The following is a 17,269-nucleotide window of genomic DNA, read 5'->3' on the forward strand; positions in this document are numbered from 1 at the left end:
TTTCCCACTGAAGTAATACTATACAGACAGAACAAAGCAAATGGCTCACAGAGCACAATACTATACAGACAGAACATAATACTATACAGACATATAATACTACTACTACTACATATAATACTACTACTACTACTACTACTACTACATATAATACTATACAAACAGAACAAAGCAAATGGCTCACAGAGCACACATCCTCGCTGGGAGCCTTTACTCCAGAACATGTAAGCGGATTCATCCAAAGACCAAACCCAATCAGAATCATCTTCAACAGAAGATATGGCTGTCAGGATCATGACATTTTACTTGATTTATGTATGGCTTGTGGGCTTCATAAGTAAAGTGATTGACATATTTAATAATGTTAAACTTTAAAAAATGTTTTTATCAATTTTTAATGCTTTGAAAAATGTGCTAGAAAAGGCAAAAAGGCACCCAGGGGTTTCTCTGGAGGGAATCAGTCACACTCACAGACACGCATCAGGCTGCCTCAAATAATGCTTTGATACCGCCTCTGAACCACATCATTTATTTATTCATGTTACACCTGCACAGCTCCTTATGAATACCATGCAAAAAGAACGTTTAGTACCATCATCACACCCCACTTTTGTTTCTTATTTTCAAAGAAATGGAATTATGATTAAAATATGACAAAACACATCACTCACTCTCTCTCTCTCATCTCAGTTGCAGGATAACACGCACGCACACGCACACACACACACACACACACACACACACACACACACACACACACACACACACACACACACACACACACACACACACACACACACACACACACACACACACACACACACACACACACACACACACACACACACACACACACACACACACACACACACACACACACACACACACACACGCACACGGTCACCTTGGGGCTGGCGGAGCTGGTGGAAGATGACGATGTCAAGAGGGTCATTGAGGTGTTCGGCCAGCGTTTGGACATCCTGGCCAGTCAGCCTGTTGGCAGCGTAGACGGTCCCCCTCTCCCTGTCTGTCCAGTAAATACGGTCCTGACAGGAGAGGAAGAGGTTTTTGTGTTTTATTGCAATTTAATTTCTGCTATTATGTCTTTGACACTTGCAAATCTTCTACCAATATTTGACAGTAGAGAAAGAGAGATAGAGAGAGAATGGGAGTGAATTAGATAAACTACAAAATATCAACAGCTTTTCCTATGGCATTTGGAGTTTTATGCCATGGACATGTGTGCACACATGTCTGTACACAGAGGCACACTTGATTATTGCAGCAATGCTCTTCAATAATACACTGAATTTGATGCACTAAAACAACAAAAAGAGGCATTACCTTCATGAAATGTTTGATTTCATGCTTTTCGCCAACTTAATCAGGTCTAGATACAGTACATGAGGTGAATGTGAATGCTCTGGATCAGTTCATTACCACACCAAAAGCTGCAGGTGAGATCATTCTCATTCTGGTCATTGTGTCAGCACATGCAGCGAGCGAGCACAGCCAAGGAAAATGTCACGGTTGCACTTTCTAAAGACTTTCTTGTATTCTGCATTTCCATTTGAAAAGGTTTGCACTGCGAGGGAGAAAAAAGGGTTTAACAAAGGGCTTTTGGCTCAGGGGTGTGGAAGCTGTTCCTTATCCACGACTGGAATGTTTAAATCGGTTTAATTCTTAAGAATTGACATTTCGATGTATAGACTGACACGTTTTGGATTCTAAGCTGGGGCTCCCGCATGGGAAATAAAACGCAAAAGGTGAATGTCCCCTGGCCAAGGGAGACATTAGGCTTCTGGGACGCAGGCAGGGTTACTCTGCAACATTCACTCCCTAAGAACCACCTGGATGCAAACCCAGGTCTGCTGCATGGGAAATGTACCGCTCATTCAAAGGGGGATCTCCCCTGGCCAAGGTAGATTTTAGGCTTCACACACTCACACACTCACACACTCACACACACATATTGAATTTTTGTGGTCTAAGTCAAAGCACTAGATGTGTCATTCATACACATACTGTACTGTATATATGCCATACTCTGAGGCACACAACCAGATTAAAGTTCCTCTGCTACAGTAGCTCTGCCATATCTCACACATGCAGGCCTGTTGTTCTGTGTGTGTGTGTGTGTGTGTGTGTGTGTGTGTGTGTGTGTGTGTGTGTGTGTGTCTTTGTGTGACTCTCTGCTTACTGGTTGTCCAGTGTGTGCAGCCTGCCACGCACGCTATAGCCTGGAGTAATTTAATGTGAGATATGAGGATATAAGCAGCTGTGTGTGGTTAGAAGATAATACAATGTGTGTGAATGGCCACAGCACACAGTGATCAGCAAGAACCATTACCTCTTTTCATGGGGTCTCATTTGGTTAATGCTTTCATAGTACTGCTTCACGGCTAATTTGCGCAATAATAACACTTAATCCTTTATCCATTGTCTATCCAATTCATGGTTCTAAATACTGTTCACATTATAGATATTCCTGTTCAGTGTGTGTGAAGTTTAGATATTTCTGTTCAGTGTGTGTCACGACAACACTGAGTTCAAATCAGCTGTTAACCACTTCAACCCAACGTAGTTGACCAGGTCATCTGGGAAAGGTCTGCTGTCTGTTCCTGAAACCAGACATACAGTAAACGTGGGGAAGCATATCTGGAACAGCTGCCACTCTTATTTATTTTAAAATCCAACTAAAGACACTTTTGTTTGCTGCTGCCTTTGATCGAGTTATTATTTTTTCTCTTCTCCTCTGCACTGTTACCGTGTCTTTTTTTTGTGTCTTCTACTTATTTAGTTCTAAGCATATCCTAATGTCATTTTATAATTGTATTATTGTGTTTCCTTTGCTTGATGTTTTGTGTAAAGAACATTGAATTGCCTTGTTGTTGAAATGTGATATACAAATAAAATCGCCTGGCCTAGTTGCACTAGTACTTCCCTCTACACTACAGTTTACACTAAATCTCTTCACTGAAAATACCAGATCTCAGTTGATTCACAAAGTGTACAAATGGAACAAAATGGACCCTTACCCAATGCACTGTCCATGTGTACACTCTCAAGAGTTATGGAGTCCGTGGCCTAATGCATACCAAAGTGGGGTTCCTTGATATTCAAACGTTTGAGAACCACACACAAATATACGCAGACGCACCTCAAAAACAGCCAGTGCGTAAGGGTGCCCCAGCCGCTCTGCAGAGGACAGGTGTGTTCTGCGGTGCGCTCCGTTCAGGTCCACACTAGAGATGACGTGGAGCTTAGAGTCCAGCCAATACAGCCGCCTGTTGGCTACATCTGAAACGCACATGCACAGAGTACAGATACGATTTTTCCCAGGCTTAGTAGCAATTGATTAAGAACACATTAACCACTCTCGCATCCTGTCCAGCTAATCCCTTTAAAGTAATATCGATTAGATTTGAAAATGTCAGATACTGTGATTAAGTCAGTATCATGTTCATTACCAGCCATACACAGGCATGCTTGAGAACGGCTTCCAAAAACACTCGCTTTTTGACAAATCTCATCAATCATTGTTACCATAAAACATTTTGCTCATATCATTTCAGATTCCGTTGACCTTTACTTATACTGCAGGAGCAGGGGACTCAGTGCAATTGCTTTATTTCCAGTGGCATATTCCATTACATGCAACATTATTCTTGAAGCACAAAAAAAAGCAAAAACATAAAAAATATCAATAATGTCGTGTCTGACACAATGTCTGGGAAACAGGCAATTGTGACATTTTATACTTAAGTAAAAGTACCAATGTCACAATGTAGAAATACTCTCTTACAAATAAAAGTACTGAAAGTACTGTAAAAGTACTCATTTTTCAGAAGGTCCCATGCATTCACAAGTTTCACAATGACTTATTTTCTATCCACATTACTCATCGTCTGTTTTTGTTTTTGTCACATTCCTAAGCCAATAATTGCTCTCCTACCAAGAGTCTCTATTGAGACTCCGCCGGTCATCATATTATTGGCTCAGGAATGAAACAAAACCCAAAACAATGTCCATGGATTGAAGGCTTCATGGGGTGTGGACAGAAAGTAAGTCTACTTTCAAATAGAAAGGGTGAACGATGGTGCGCCCGCTGGCCTAGCGGTCCAGGCGTGTGCCACATATAGGCTCTGGCCTGACGCGTTGCGTGTTTGAGTCCCGTTCATGACGACCTTTACTGCATGTCTCTCCCTCCCTCTTTCCTGTCAATCTCCACTTGAAACTATCAATAAAGGCAGAAAAGCCAAAAAACTAAGCTTACAAAAAGAAAGGGGTTCACCCTTTCTTTTTTTAAAGATTTGTTGTACTTTACACCAGTGGAAGCAGGTGAAATGAAGCAGTTCTCTTCTCACCCAGCGTGATGCCATTGGGCCACTGGATGTTGTCAGCGACCAGAACCTGTCGGTCCACACCGTTCATCCCAGCCTTCTCTATCTTTGCCCTCGTTCCCCAGTCGGACCAGTACATAAACCTGGATGGAACAGATTAACAAATGTACATCAGTCAGACTTTTTTGCGTTGATTAGTTGACATATACGGCATAAAATAAACAAACCTAAACCAGTCAAATTCTGAAAGAATATATATAGTACACAGTACTGTATAGCAGGGATTCCAAAACTGTGTCGCGTGCACCCCCCTGGGGTGTGCAAGCTTCCTCTAGGGGGTGCATGACATTAATAGTGTAATGATAATAAACAAATACATTTGTCAGAACTTTGACCTTTCACCAAACAAATACGTCAGTAGGTCAGTTCACATTTTCATTTCAAACCATGTGAGAAGGTCATCTTCTATCACTGGTAAACAGTGACATTTTGCTGCACCAACTTGTAGACATCTCACTTCACAATCAGTGTAAAAGCATAAAAAAAGTACAAAACCTACAGTGAAATAAAAAAATATGGAGCCAGGATCAGCAAGAGGAAATAAATGTGCCTTTAACCACATCATAATCTTTGGGATATAGATTCTCCTGTATTGAACCAACAGTATTTGTAGCATTGCCTTTAGGCTACGATCAATAGTAATCAACTGAATTTGTCTCGAAAAGTATAAAATAATTATTTCATGCTGGACACCAGGTGTTCTGTGCACACCATAGAAGGGACTAAGGGAGGGGTGCTTGGGTGTCTCGGCACAAGACAAAAATGTCAAAATCCAAGACAGACCCGTTTATTTCTCTTGGTCCAGCCATGCAACAGCATATTGTGGCACAGATTTATAAAGCTTAGAATCAGTGATCTGGGCCAGCATTTCTTAAAATAATAGCTAAGAAACTATGAATGGACCCAAAATGGGACACAGGCCTAGTTCTTAAGTGTCCTACAGCTCTGGTTGCTTTTTATTAGCCTCTGCCCCAGAGGAGTATGTTTTATCTGTCTTAGCTGACAAGTTCAACACTTTCTAGTGTTTATAAAATAAAATAAAATTAACCGATTATATATACATATAGCCCTATTTTGGGCATGTCATTATAGTAAAAATATATAAAAAATATATATATGTTGACATCGCAATGTGGCTATTTTTGAAGACACCGTTAACCACTAACGCACACTTACCGGTAGTTCACCCAAAAAAAATTCTATCAATTATGTACATCATCATGATGTAAAATAGACACTTTGCCTATTTGCTCAGACACTATGACGTAAAATTCTCCATTCATTGTCAATGGGAATTTAAAGTATGTGTAGGACAAAGTTTGTGAATATACACTAAAAGTTGGATATAGGAGTGTAAAACAAACCAAAAAAGAAGAAGAAATAAATTGCTTCTCAATTATTTGATAGAATAATTATGGTACTTGCATAGACAAAGTCTAGTCATTATTGCCGAAGCTGTGATTGTACGATGTATTGACCCCTAACATAACCTGTAAGCTAACTGGCATGCACATACAAACAAACCTACATGCCTGGACTAAGCAACACACACAGATATATCCCATGCTGGTTTACCCTTGGTGGGGGTCCAGGACTATGGCTCTGGGCTCGCTGAGCTCCGTGCTGATGAGGACACGTCTCTTAGAGCCGTCAACCGACGCCACAGAGATGGACTTGTCCCCAGAGTCGGTCCAGTACAGGTTGTGTTGGAGCCAGTCCAGCGCCAAGCCCTCAGGGGACCATAGGGAGCTCTCCACCAGGGGGACCTGCAGAGATGGATCGCTGGCCTCGTCAATGAAGGCACTGCATGGCAAAAAAGACAAGAGAAAGGAAGGAGTGAGAAAGAGGCAGGTCATTAAGACCTGAGGATCCGATTCTACAAATGTCTTCTAAATCACGACAGCTTTCTGGAAAACCTATACGTTTCTATATCAGTGGTTCTCAAAGTATTTCATTTCAAGGAGATCCAGAATAATCTGTATTTAGCTGCGGACCCCCATCTGGAAATATGTTGTTCCAGGGACCCCCCAGAAGCAAATATTTGCAAGATTTGCACCACATATTCAATTTTTCTAAAATAGCAGATCTACAAGCTTGTCACACTATATTATTTTTCAACAGCAAAAGTTGCAAAAAATAATGGTTAAACTGGTTAGAAGAAGACGATAAACATATGAAGGAGAAGGGTGGGGAAAAAGGAGTATGGGTTCAAGGAAAGGCGCTCTGAGGAGAATGATTGGAAAGAAACGTATGTGATTTGATCAATAATTGACCTATTGCCAGCCTTCTACAGTAGCAATGGTTGGTCTACCAACCAGCAGAATCCTTCCACATAGCAGTGGTTGTTTATGCTGAGTTTGCTAAACTTGCCCAGTCATTATACAGCACCTGAGATGTTCCTTTTGCCAAAGACCATAGTTTAGACTCGAGTCAAGCACTTTATTTATAGAGCATTGTCAACATGAACTTCCGCTATCTTCATCTACACTAGAACAAACACGAAAAGGGAACAGGCACACGTGTTACGGCTCTTATAATATTTATAATAATATCTCCCTCCGCACTCCTCCACATTTTTGGCTGCTGGATGACAGCAGTGATGGGACATTTTAGTTTAACTGTAGCTCTGCATCACCTTCGTGAGTAGTAACTTTGTTCATCAATTCACTGGACGACTGTACACGACAAAGAAAAAAATAACTATGGGCCATAGGGGGGAGTGAGCTATAACATAATTCATGTAGGCTACAGGCTTTAGTAGGTGATAACTAATCGGAATTGAGGACAATTGCTCTTAATTTGGGACTGTCCTGAATTCTTCAGGACATCCGATCACCCTCATTATCTGGCAGTTATATTCCAATGCTAAATCTGGAGGACGTCAGCAGCCTTGAGCCGTCCTCAGGGCAGGTTCATTCATGGGTTAGCATCACTCTTAGTCATAACAGACAAGGCCTCGCCCAGAGGGCTTGACCGACTAGCTAATGAACTGGACCTTGTAACCTGGCAGAGTTGTTAGGAGGTGATAGTGAACTATTTGATTGTGTCACAGACACAGCCTGTACAGGATGGGTGGTAGGGTCAGTTCTCTCTGAAGATTTTCCATTTTATAAAAATAATGCAGCGTTCCAATTAGGAATATCTCTGGGGAGATATTGCAGACTCCCATATCTTCACTCACTGTCATACAGTTATTCACAGTGGAGGACAGCAACAAAGTACATTGAAGAACATTGAAAGGCAAATAGTCTAGTCCTCGATTATAATACAACCCCGTATTTCCATTGGAAAAAACGTAGTCTTATATTCAGGCCAATAAAGTATAAAAAAATCCTTCTATCTCTGGTGAAAACAGGCCATATTCAACTGCCAATAACTAAATAAACCACTGACTGAGAAATCCAGTGTAGCGATAATTCAGGTAGGCACGGAAGGCAGGAGGTGTACACTTGTTAGCTCACTCCCCCCTATGGCCCATAAACAGTAAACACATTTTAGACAGGTTTCTAGACTGGAATAAATCCAGCTCTGTAGATCATACCTGTAGATCTTTCGGTGGAAGCGGTCACACCAGAAGATGCGGTTATTAGCCACGTCCAGGTCCAGAGCCACAGCGTTCTTCTGGTTGGACACCAGCTGACTGTAGTCTTTCTTCACCAGGTCCATGCCACGGATCTCATGGCGGTTGGTGAAGAACAGGCAGGGGCCCTTCCCTGGGAGGAGAGATTGATGGTGTTGAGCAGTGGTTCTCAAACTTATTCATGTCAAGGTCCCCCTTTATTTGACCACATCTGAAAATGTGGGTCCATTTCACAACACGCTGTGAGCTTGTAAATCAGCTATTTTCTAAGTGCCAATGTATATACTGTAGAGCTATAGTGGTTAAACTGATGTTGATGAGTAGGCCGTCTCAACATCATTTCCTCAGTCGTGTCAACCGTGTACTTAATGTTGACATGATATATTACAATTAAGGTAATCAAACTAGCCAAGTAAGGTACTACTAGTAGTATAGTAATATGTAATACAGTAAGAAGTGTGCAAAAACTCCATAATTATCCACAGACATTGGTGTGAACAATAAATCATAGACTAGAAAATGAACACTGAACAGTATTCCTTGATTCTCCTCGCCAACCAAGCCGCAAACAAAATCAAGCCTGTCTGAAGTGAGTGGTGCTGTACTGTACTGTACTGTACTGTACTGTACTGTACTGTACTGTACTGTACTGTACTGTACTGTACTGTACAAGCCCTCCTCCCTGGCCTGTGTGTGTGTGTTAGGCTGCGCAACAGTGACACTTGGTGGTGAACAAACGCTATAACGCTATTTCCGTGCTCGGACCCAGGGACCCAGCCAGGGACACACATTGCTGTCTATAGGACAGCACCACTCAAAAATGAATCTGTGATGTGACAATAAAGATGTTTCTTATTCTGTCTAATAAACCATTTAGAACTTTATCCCTGGGTTGCAGAGGAAGGATATCTATACCTGGAAAGACAACAACAACATCAGAGCATTCTGCTCTGGTGATATACATTCTAATTGTGTTTGTGTTGTTACCGTAACTCTTTCCTGCTGTTGTGAAAGACCACATATCCGTCTCAACATCTCAACTTTATTTTTTCCTCCATCCCATTTCAGCGAGTACAACCGCCAGAGGAATCAACACAGCACTGAAACGGCATCTGAGATCACATCGCCAGACAGAGAGCCGTTGGCTACCTAGAATTCACCAAGGCAATCCATGTAATCCATGCGTCAATCAGGCAACCAGACACATTACGAGGATGCAGCGATGAAGCCCAGGGGCTTGTACAGTAGAGCCCTTACTCCTCCAGATTCTGTCCAAAGATCCCGCAACTCATTACACAGTATCTCTATAGTCATGTGCTTAAGACGGATCTGTCCTATATTTCATATTCCATCCTAATTGGCTATAATTGGCTTTCAAAGTTTGCAGGATTGGCCCATTTTGAACAAAACGAGTCAAATCATGAACGTGTGCAATTTACGTGAAATCTTTCACGCACTTTCCTACTAGGCTGAGGAATATATCCCACCCTTTTCACATTGGCCTGTTATAGCGCCACCAACAGGTGGATTTTTGTAAAACACAATTCTGGAATGAAGTGCCTGGTACTGGGAGTCTGGTGCAACGCACAGGTCCTGGGCCTGGTGAGAGCAGGAGTGGACCTGGTGAGACGTAGGAGGGGCCCAGACAGGAGTCAACCCACAGAGCCTAGTCCTTCCACGCGCCAGAATCTGGTTCTCCCAGTCCTAGCAGAATAGTTCCGGAGCAACGGATTGTGTGGCCTTGGGACTGATCGAGGGTAGCTACTGGGGCGTAAGTCGGGACTTGATCACCCCGGCTGATAGTAGGAATGAAATTAAGCAAAGATCAGCTGTTTGCGATCACTTCATAAATGCTATGCCTACGTGAGCGTACTCCAAAACCAATTTTGAGGCAGATTTTACACTCCATTGATAAATGAGGGCCATACAAACTATCTGCAGTTAACACTTTTACACACCACATTTCACACACACACACACACACACACACACACACACACACACACACACACGACTCAATTTGCAATCACAGAGAAAACACTAGTATCACTTTACAGTGATTTCCACCGAGGGTTGATGAGAAAGAAAAAAGAAAAAGAAAACAGCCAAGTCATCAACCTTCTTCCATTACTTTCCTGCCAAACTGCAAGCCAAACGGCATCAACAGATAGATTGGCCCAATTCTCTGAATGCCCACTGAGCTACGACAACAACTGAAATCTCTGTCTCAACCTCTCCTTCTATAAATTAATGGAACACAAATGAGAATCAGACTCATGTATACTTCCATGTGACTCAGACAGAAAGGCTAAATGCGTACAACATGATAGATACAGAAATAGATAAGACTAAAGCCTATTCATAATTCATTGTACTGTAGTTGTATGACAGTGTCGCTCAATGAAGTGAAAAGCACAGCTACTGTAAAGAATGCGACAGGCATCCTTTCGGGGGGCGACCCCGTCATGTGACTGACAGAGTATAAACAGGTTTAGCGGTCTGTGCCTACTGCCTACCGCTGACATGATTTATTTTACCTATCCTGGCTAGCAGTTGCAGTTTTCCCTCTGTTGTGTGATGTACAGTACAGTACAGTACAGTACAGTACAGTACAGTACAGTACAGTACAGTACAGTAACATCTATATTGAGCTCAGCTCACTCTAACACAACGGTACAGTAATAAGGTCTCTGCCGGTTATCGCTCGAAGCAGATATGAAATTCCCTCATTAATAATGCCTCGCTCAACTCCTCTCCGCTTTCCTTGCTTTGACAGACAGCCTCGATTGCAGTCTCATGATAGTTTTGCACTTGCTCATGCTTTCTCTCTCTCTCTCTCTCACACACACACACACACACACACACACACACACACACACACACACACACACACACTCTCTCTCTCTCTCTTGCCTGTGTCCTGTGCTCTCCAAGCCCAGCCTGTGAACAATGACAATGCTTATCAGAACTAAGTGCATTCAGAGAGCGCCTGCCACAGTGATGATATTTCTGGGGAGGACTCGGAGTCTGTACTGCTGGTTTTATGGGGTGTCACTGCAGCCGCAGCAGGCTTTCATCTGGCCTGAAGAGTGCCATTTGTCTGCTGCATTCTCCATGGAGTCTGGCTTCACTGCTTGAGACTGAGGCAGCCAGCAGCTTTACCGACAAGATTCACACAAGCAATACATTACACACTGTATGGATACACACACATGCCAAAACACACTCACAAAACATAGAGACACACAAGTTAGCTACCGACACTGTCGGACAGAAACCTGTATGGCAGACCAAAACTGCTATTTTTCAGGAAATGGGATAACATTAACAATGTGATCCAATAGATCCAATGTAGTTATTATTTAGTCACAAGCTCTTGTTAATATTTCCATTGGTTAAATTCGTACAAATAGAACTGACCGATCCACTTTCAAACTGACACAACTTTTTTCTAAATCTTTCAAAATGTAAAAGAAAGATATTACTATACTCTTTCTCTGTTTCCAAAATAAGAGCTATATAAGCTCGCCATATCCCAATGTGTTGTGAGCTTACAATTTACAATTTACAATTTAGGCATTTAGCAGCTTGTAGGTCGTCTATGTTTTGCTACTTTTGCATCGTATGATGAAGTATAAAATAAAACAGAAAGAATATGGAGATACGTTTCTATCTGCCAGCAATTATATACACACCCACATCCACACACAAATCCACAATTATCCATGTTGGATGAAATTAGCAGAGTTTAATTGAGGGAAATGTGAGTCGTCAGCCTCCGGCAAAACATTAAGCGTGACACTTGCCTTTGCGCCAATTATGAAATTAACTTTCTTGCTGGGGTAGAATTAAATCTAAAGATGACAACTGGCCTCTCTCCCAATAATGCTCTCCATGATAGGGCTATTTGATGGAAAATCAATTGACCTTTTTGCAGTGAACTTTGTTGTCCAACCGATTCGTAGACTGTCGTGAACGAGCAGACGTTCAAAATTAATTGACACAATTAGCTCGACCCAGCCAGCCAGGTACACGCTGAGGAATTACAGGCCTAATTAGGACACCCTTCAGGATGACCAAGTGCGTCACGCTATCAGTCACTGAGCAGACCTACAAGCTCATCCGCGACATGTTGTGAGTTTGTAAGTCTGTTATTTCTTACAGACAGATCATAAATTAGGTTTACGGAGCGCCACATGCCATGACACACTCGCGCCCATGACAGATGGTAGAGTCGAAATCCCATATCCCGAAAGGGCAGTCACACTGAGTGAGTTTCCTCATTAACTCATTAAAACCTGAAAAGCATCTGTGTAATTTTAGATTATTTGCGTTGGCTATTCAAAATAGCAGACATAGAAGTATATGTACTGTACAGATGAAAATCTTGAAAGTGTGAAGACTACTGATTTGTAGAATCGGCCTCAGGTCTTAATGGGTTAAACCCTGGTGATTATTTCCCACGTCATACATTCTACAGATATGATTTATTGGTATTTGGTAACCTTTTATTTTGCAGCCCCCTAATTAGTAAACGGTAATCCATTGTAATTACTGGGAAAAAGAAAAGTACCCATAGGAAACGGATATTCCCTAATAAGCACTGTACACAGACATTTGGCAGGAAACTAGAAGGCAAACTAAAAGTATCAAAAAAACAGTTTAGAGTGAGTAATGACCAAGTACTGCATGTGCATTTGCTTACTAAGGAACACAAGTGCCAAGCAGTGGAAACGAATGAAAGCCCAGAAAAGGAATTAAAATGTTTTTTGTACAACAGAGTATAATACAGTGTAAGTGGTAAATCAGACAACAGTACATTTAGAAGATTATAAAAATATATTCGACCGTTTGGATTCCTTTGATATAGGCTACGTGTACAAGCAAAAATCTAGCTTCTCAATTATTATATGATTAACCTACAGATAAGGTCAGTTATTGGTTGTGAATTTCGATAGATGTTTGGTTAATTGCCCAGCCCTATACAGTACATACTGTATGTGATTGTAAATGCCGTACGCTTGCACTGGACTAGAGCTCTTCACGCCTTCTTGGAACAGGTCGGAATCAGAAGAAATTGTCACGGGTCCATTCGGGTTTGGTTTTCTTGTGTGAAAATCTTTTCGGAACAGGTCGGAATCTGAACAGATTCACAGATTAATTTCAGGGGTTAATTTCAGCCATGCCGTGATTGGGGTAGCCAATCACTACATGACTGCCCCTCCTGGGTATGGGATGTAGATCCTAGCATGAGAGACCAAGCTTGGGTGTTATGGTGGTGCTGGTTGCCATGGTGAACCTCTCGAGGTGTGTAGTGTACTGTAATTATGCAACTTTGTTGGGTCCACAAACAGTAGCAAAGCAATGATAAGATACAACAACAAGTTTGTTTGAGATTACGAAATGAGGACTGACGGGGAAACTGGGAAGTGTTCTCAGTATGCGAGCTGATTATATGCGCCACTGTGTACATTAACATAATATTACATATTTTATACACACACACACACACACACACACACACACACACACACACACACACACAGTGCAAACCGTGTTTGGTGTGAAAATCCTATTCAGTGATCCACTGAATAGCTTTTTTCCAAATTTATAATTTGTAATTATGTCATAACTTTGTGTTATACATGACATTTTCAATGAATATGTATTCTAATCACAGAGTAGTAAACATGTAGCTACTGTTTCCTCTTATGGAAATGTGCCATTGTAATCAAGATTGAACAACTACATGGGCTATTTTTAGATCGCATCCCATAGTAAATGGTGACCTATATTCATCGTGTCTCTACAGTTGGATCAACATCATCATCATCAGCTGATATTGTAATTTTGTTGATGGTTTATAGTGCTACTTGCCTTCTGCCTTGCAGGTCTTGGATACAGGATCCATTTCATAACCTTCATAGCACTCGCACTTGAAGTCTCCCTTGTAGTTGATGCAGATCTGGCTGCAAGCATCTGGGTTCTGGCACTCATCAATGTCTGGAGACACCAGAGGGAAGACCACATATCATATAGCAGGGGAAAGGAGAAAGGCGTCTAGATAAGACACAATCTCTATAATCTCACGGAATTAGCTGTCATTCAATACCAAAAAAATACCCCTGAGAGTGAGACATGAGAATTGCACACTAGGCTATTGCAAATTACAATTAGCACACAGTAAATTCAGAGTTTTAAGTTAACTCAGAGAGTGTGCGCTGTGCGGTACATAAAAGAGTGTGTCAGAAGGAAGGACAGATATTCTCCACACAAATGAGGATACATTAAAAAACAATGTCTGTCCGAGTGTCCATCCCTCCGTCCGTCCGTCTTCCGACAGACAGACCGACCGACCGACCCTTTCACCGTCAGGGCAGTTGTGCCAAAAGCAGTTTCACCTTTAAATGACTTAGACATTTTGTCAGGAGAATAATGGTTGAATTAAATATGGATAATTTTTAATGACCAGGGCCGCAACTGCAGTGCCGGTCATTAAAAAGTCTGGTCCGCAAAATGGTCATTAAAAAGTTGCTGTTCAGAGTGACAAAAATAAAAAGGCTCAGGCCCCCCAGCAGGCTTTGGCACTGCTTGCGTTTCTTTGTTAAAGTATTTAACAGCATCCTTCTACAAGACACTGTGAAGGTCAGGCAATCTGTCTGTGTGTGTGTGTGTGTGTGTGTGTGTGTGTGTGTGGTTGGTGGAGGTATTGTTTGCCAATGGCAGTAAGCGATGTCACCTTGTAGGAATCGAACGACAGTCTCCATGGTGCCAGGCGGACACAATGGACACAGAAGATGTCCTTTCTTGTCTGTTTGGTGACACGCACGCAGGACACCCCCCCCTCCACACACACACAAAATGCATAACACTATGGGTGTGTACAGTTTATCGGTTCACTCACCGCCACATGTTTTCTTATCCAGCAGCTGGTAGCCGGTGGGACACTGGCACTCAAAGCCGATGGGTCGGTCGATGCAGATGTGGGAACAGCCGCCGTTGTTGATCAGGCATTCATTCAACCCTGACAGAGAGAGAGAGAGAGAGAGAGAGAGAGAGAGAGAGAGAGAGAGAGAGCGAGAGAGAGAGAGAGAGAGAGAGAGAGAGAGAGAGAGGCAGACGGAGAGAGGCAGACAGAGACACAGAGAGAGAGAGAGAGAGAGAGAGAGAGAGAGAGAGAGAGAGAGAGAGAGAGAAGAGGGTTAAATGAAACACTCCCCTCCCTGCCTTTAGTTGTTTTGGATTTTATTTTACTTATCTATGAATCAAACAATCATCCTATTATATTTACTTCTAGTATCCCTATTCTGGGTATGTCATAACAATAATCGCAAAAATAAGCAAACATAGAACATCTACAAGCTCCTCAGATCAGCTATTTTGGCCAAGAGATTTGGTGTAGAGGCAAAAATGAAGGGGAACAAAACCAGAGCCTTGGGAAGTATAAACGAATGGCGGATTCCCCACTATACCCCAGACATATCTAACCCTGTATTAGCTTCCACCATTCCACTCTGGCCAGGCGACGTGCACGCTAGCAACATCACAGGATCCACCATTAAGGCCTTTGGCAGAATTAACTGCAGGCCAAGGAAGGCTATTGTTTAGTTTAAGGTCTCCTTCCCATTTCCTCAAAGTGGTCATTTGGGTGACAGAGAGCCCCCTGGAAAGACAGTTGCGTGGAAGCTCACAACATCTTTCCAGACAGCTTCCAAGGGCAGACATGATTTAGAGGTGATGTCTTGACTCTCATGGGTAAATAAATGAACATGACATTTCCCTCTACTCGTTCCCTTCATGCCCTCTCTGTTCATCTCGCCCATTTCCACCCGTTAACGCATCGCCTGTTTCGCCTGTTTTCACCCGTAGCGAAGCCTGTTAAAAAATGAATGCTAGTGTGCTGGGCGCGCTAGCACAGCAATGCTCGGTCAACACTTAGAGCACTGATAACTACAGTGCGTACAGTGCCTTGATTTTCCCTGACGCAAGGCTGAGGCGGTAAATGCAATCCCATTATCCTGAATCCAGGATGCTTTAGTGTACAGTCAGAGAAGGGACATATAAATGAATAGTACAGTATATGCGTGTGTGTGTGTGTGTGTGTGTGTGTGTGTGTGTGTGTGTGTGTGCGTGCGTGTGTGCGTGTTTTGCTGTGCTTGCTCGGCTCGGTGAGCATCTTGCGAGCGCAGGGTTGAGTGAGTGTGGCGATGAGCTGGTTTCTTTCAACACACTTTTAATGAGCTGAAAACCTCTGCGCTGATCAGAAGAGCAGCGTTCAAGGAGAAAAGAAAGGGGAGAGGGAGAGAGAGAAAGAGAGGAAGGGAGCCTTTCCTGGAGGTTCCTGCTCCCCTCTTCATTTTCATGTCAGGCCGAGGTCAGTCTACACCGCAAGCAGACACCAGCCCCCATCCCACATGACACCCCACCTAACACCTCTCTCTCTCTCACACACACACACACACACACACACACACACACACACACACACAGTGTGTGTGAGAGGGAAGTGTTAGGTGGGAAACTAAATATATGAGAGGGATTCACCCCTTGGCCAGGAGACATGTGATGGGATTACGAGCTTTGGGCAGGGCTACCAGGAGACATGTGATGGGATTACGAGCTTTGGGCAGGGCTACCAGCCAGTATATGTCCTACCCGTCACCAATGTCTACACTTCCCAATGAAAGAGAAGCGAGTCCACCTCAGATGTGCCCAGTTACTGTATATTGCATTAAACGTCATTAAAATGTCATGGATTGTGGCTTTGATTTAACTCGGTTACTAAAGTGCGACACTCAGAGCTCCACGTCAAAACCAGGTTAAGTGAATAGTGCCTGGGGCTCAGTGTAACGGCACGCCCACCTCACTGGGCGGGGGGGGGGGTATTCGACTGCTCAGCGTTAATTAAACTCAGAGCGTACAGCATGCTACACATACAGATGTCCTGGCGGCCTGACATGACTGGAGATGCTGCAGGAGGGCTTGCCCGAGGACAACCTAGAGAGAGTGTGTAAAGAAAAAGTACCCAGATGGGCCTGAACGGGTTGTTAATACTCCAGACAGGTATTAACAACCTTTCCTCGCTCACTCCCCCCGCATGCACTCTCTCTGGGAGAGGTACTAAAGAGCTGAAAATGAGATGGGGAGAGAAAGAGAGAGAGAGGAAGAGAGAAAGGGAGAGAGAGAACCACTTGGTTCCATCTGTACTCCCAGAGTTAACAATCAGGATGTTATCAGGAAGAGATGGAGAGAAAGCATTATGCAGCAGCGTGCCACTGCCTTGTCC

At 42.9% G+C, this 17,269-nt stretch overlaps 1 protein-coding gene across 1 annotated transcript in view; it reads right to left on the reverse strand.

The window, feature by feature from the left end:
• LOC308325209 (low-density lipoprotein receptor-related protein 8-like) overlaps window positions 1-17,269 on the reverse strand; it is a gene marked incomplete at its 5' end in the record, with an annotated part of 92,248 nt that overhangs the window by 10,232 nt on the left and 64,747 nt on the right. The window contains 7 exons of the mRNA XM_080777651.1: window positions 905-1,046; window positions 3,161-3,300; window positions 4,368-4,486; window positions 5,979-6,206; window positions 7,945-8,116; window positions 13,861-13,986; window positions 14,888-15,007. Of these exons, the coding sequence (XP_080633777.1) occupies window positions 905-1,046; window positions 3,161-3,300; window positions 4,368-4,486; window positions 5,979-6,206; window positions 7,945-8,116; window positions 13,861-13,986; window positions 14,888-15,007 (1,047 nt within the window). The remainder of the gene's footprint in view (window positions 1-904; window positions 1,047-3,160; window positions 3,301-4,367; window positions 4,487-5,978; window positions 6,207-7,944; window positions 8,117-13,860; window positions 13,987-14,887; window positions 15,008-17,269) is intronic.

Source organism: Protomyctophum bolini (assembly GCF_963924005.1).
Source record: "Protomyctophum bolini genome assembly, chromosome: 12".
Lineage (NCBI taxonomy): Eukaryota > Metazoa > Chordata > Actinopteri > Myctophiformes > Myctophidae > Protomyctophum > Protomyctophum bolini.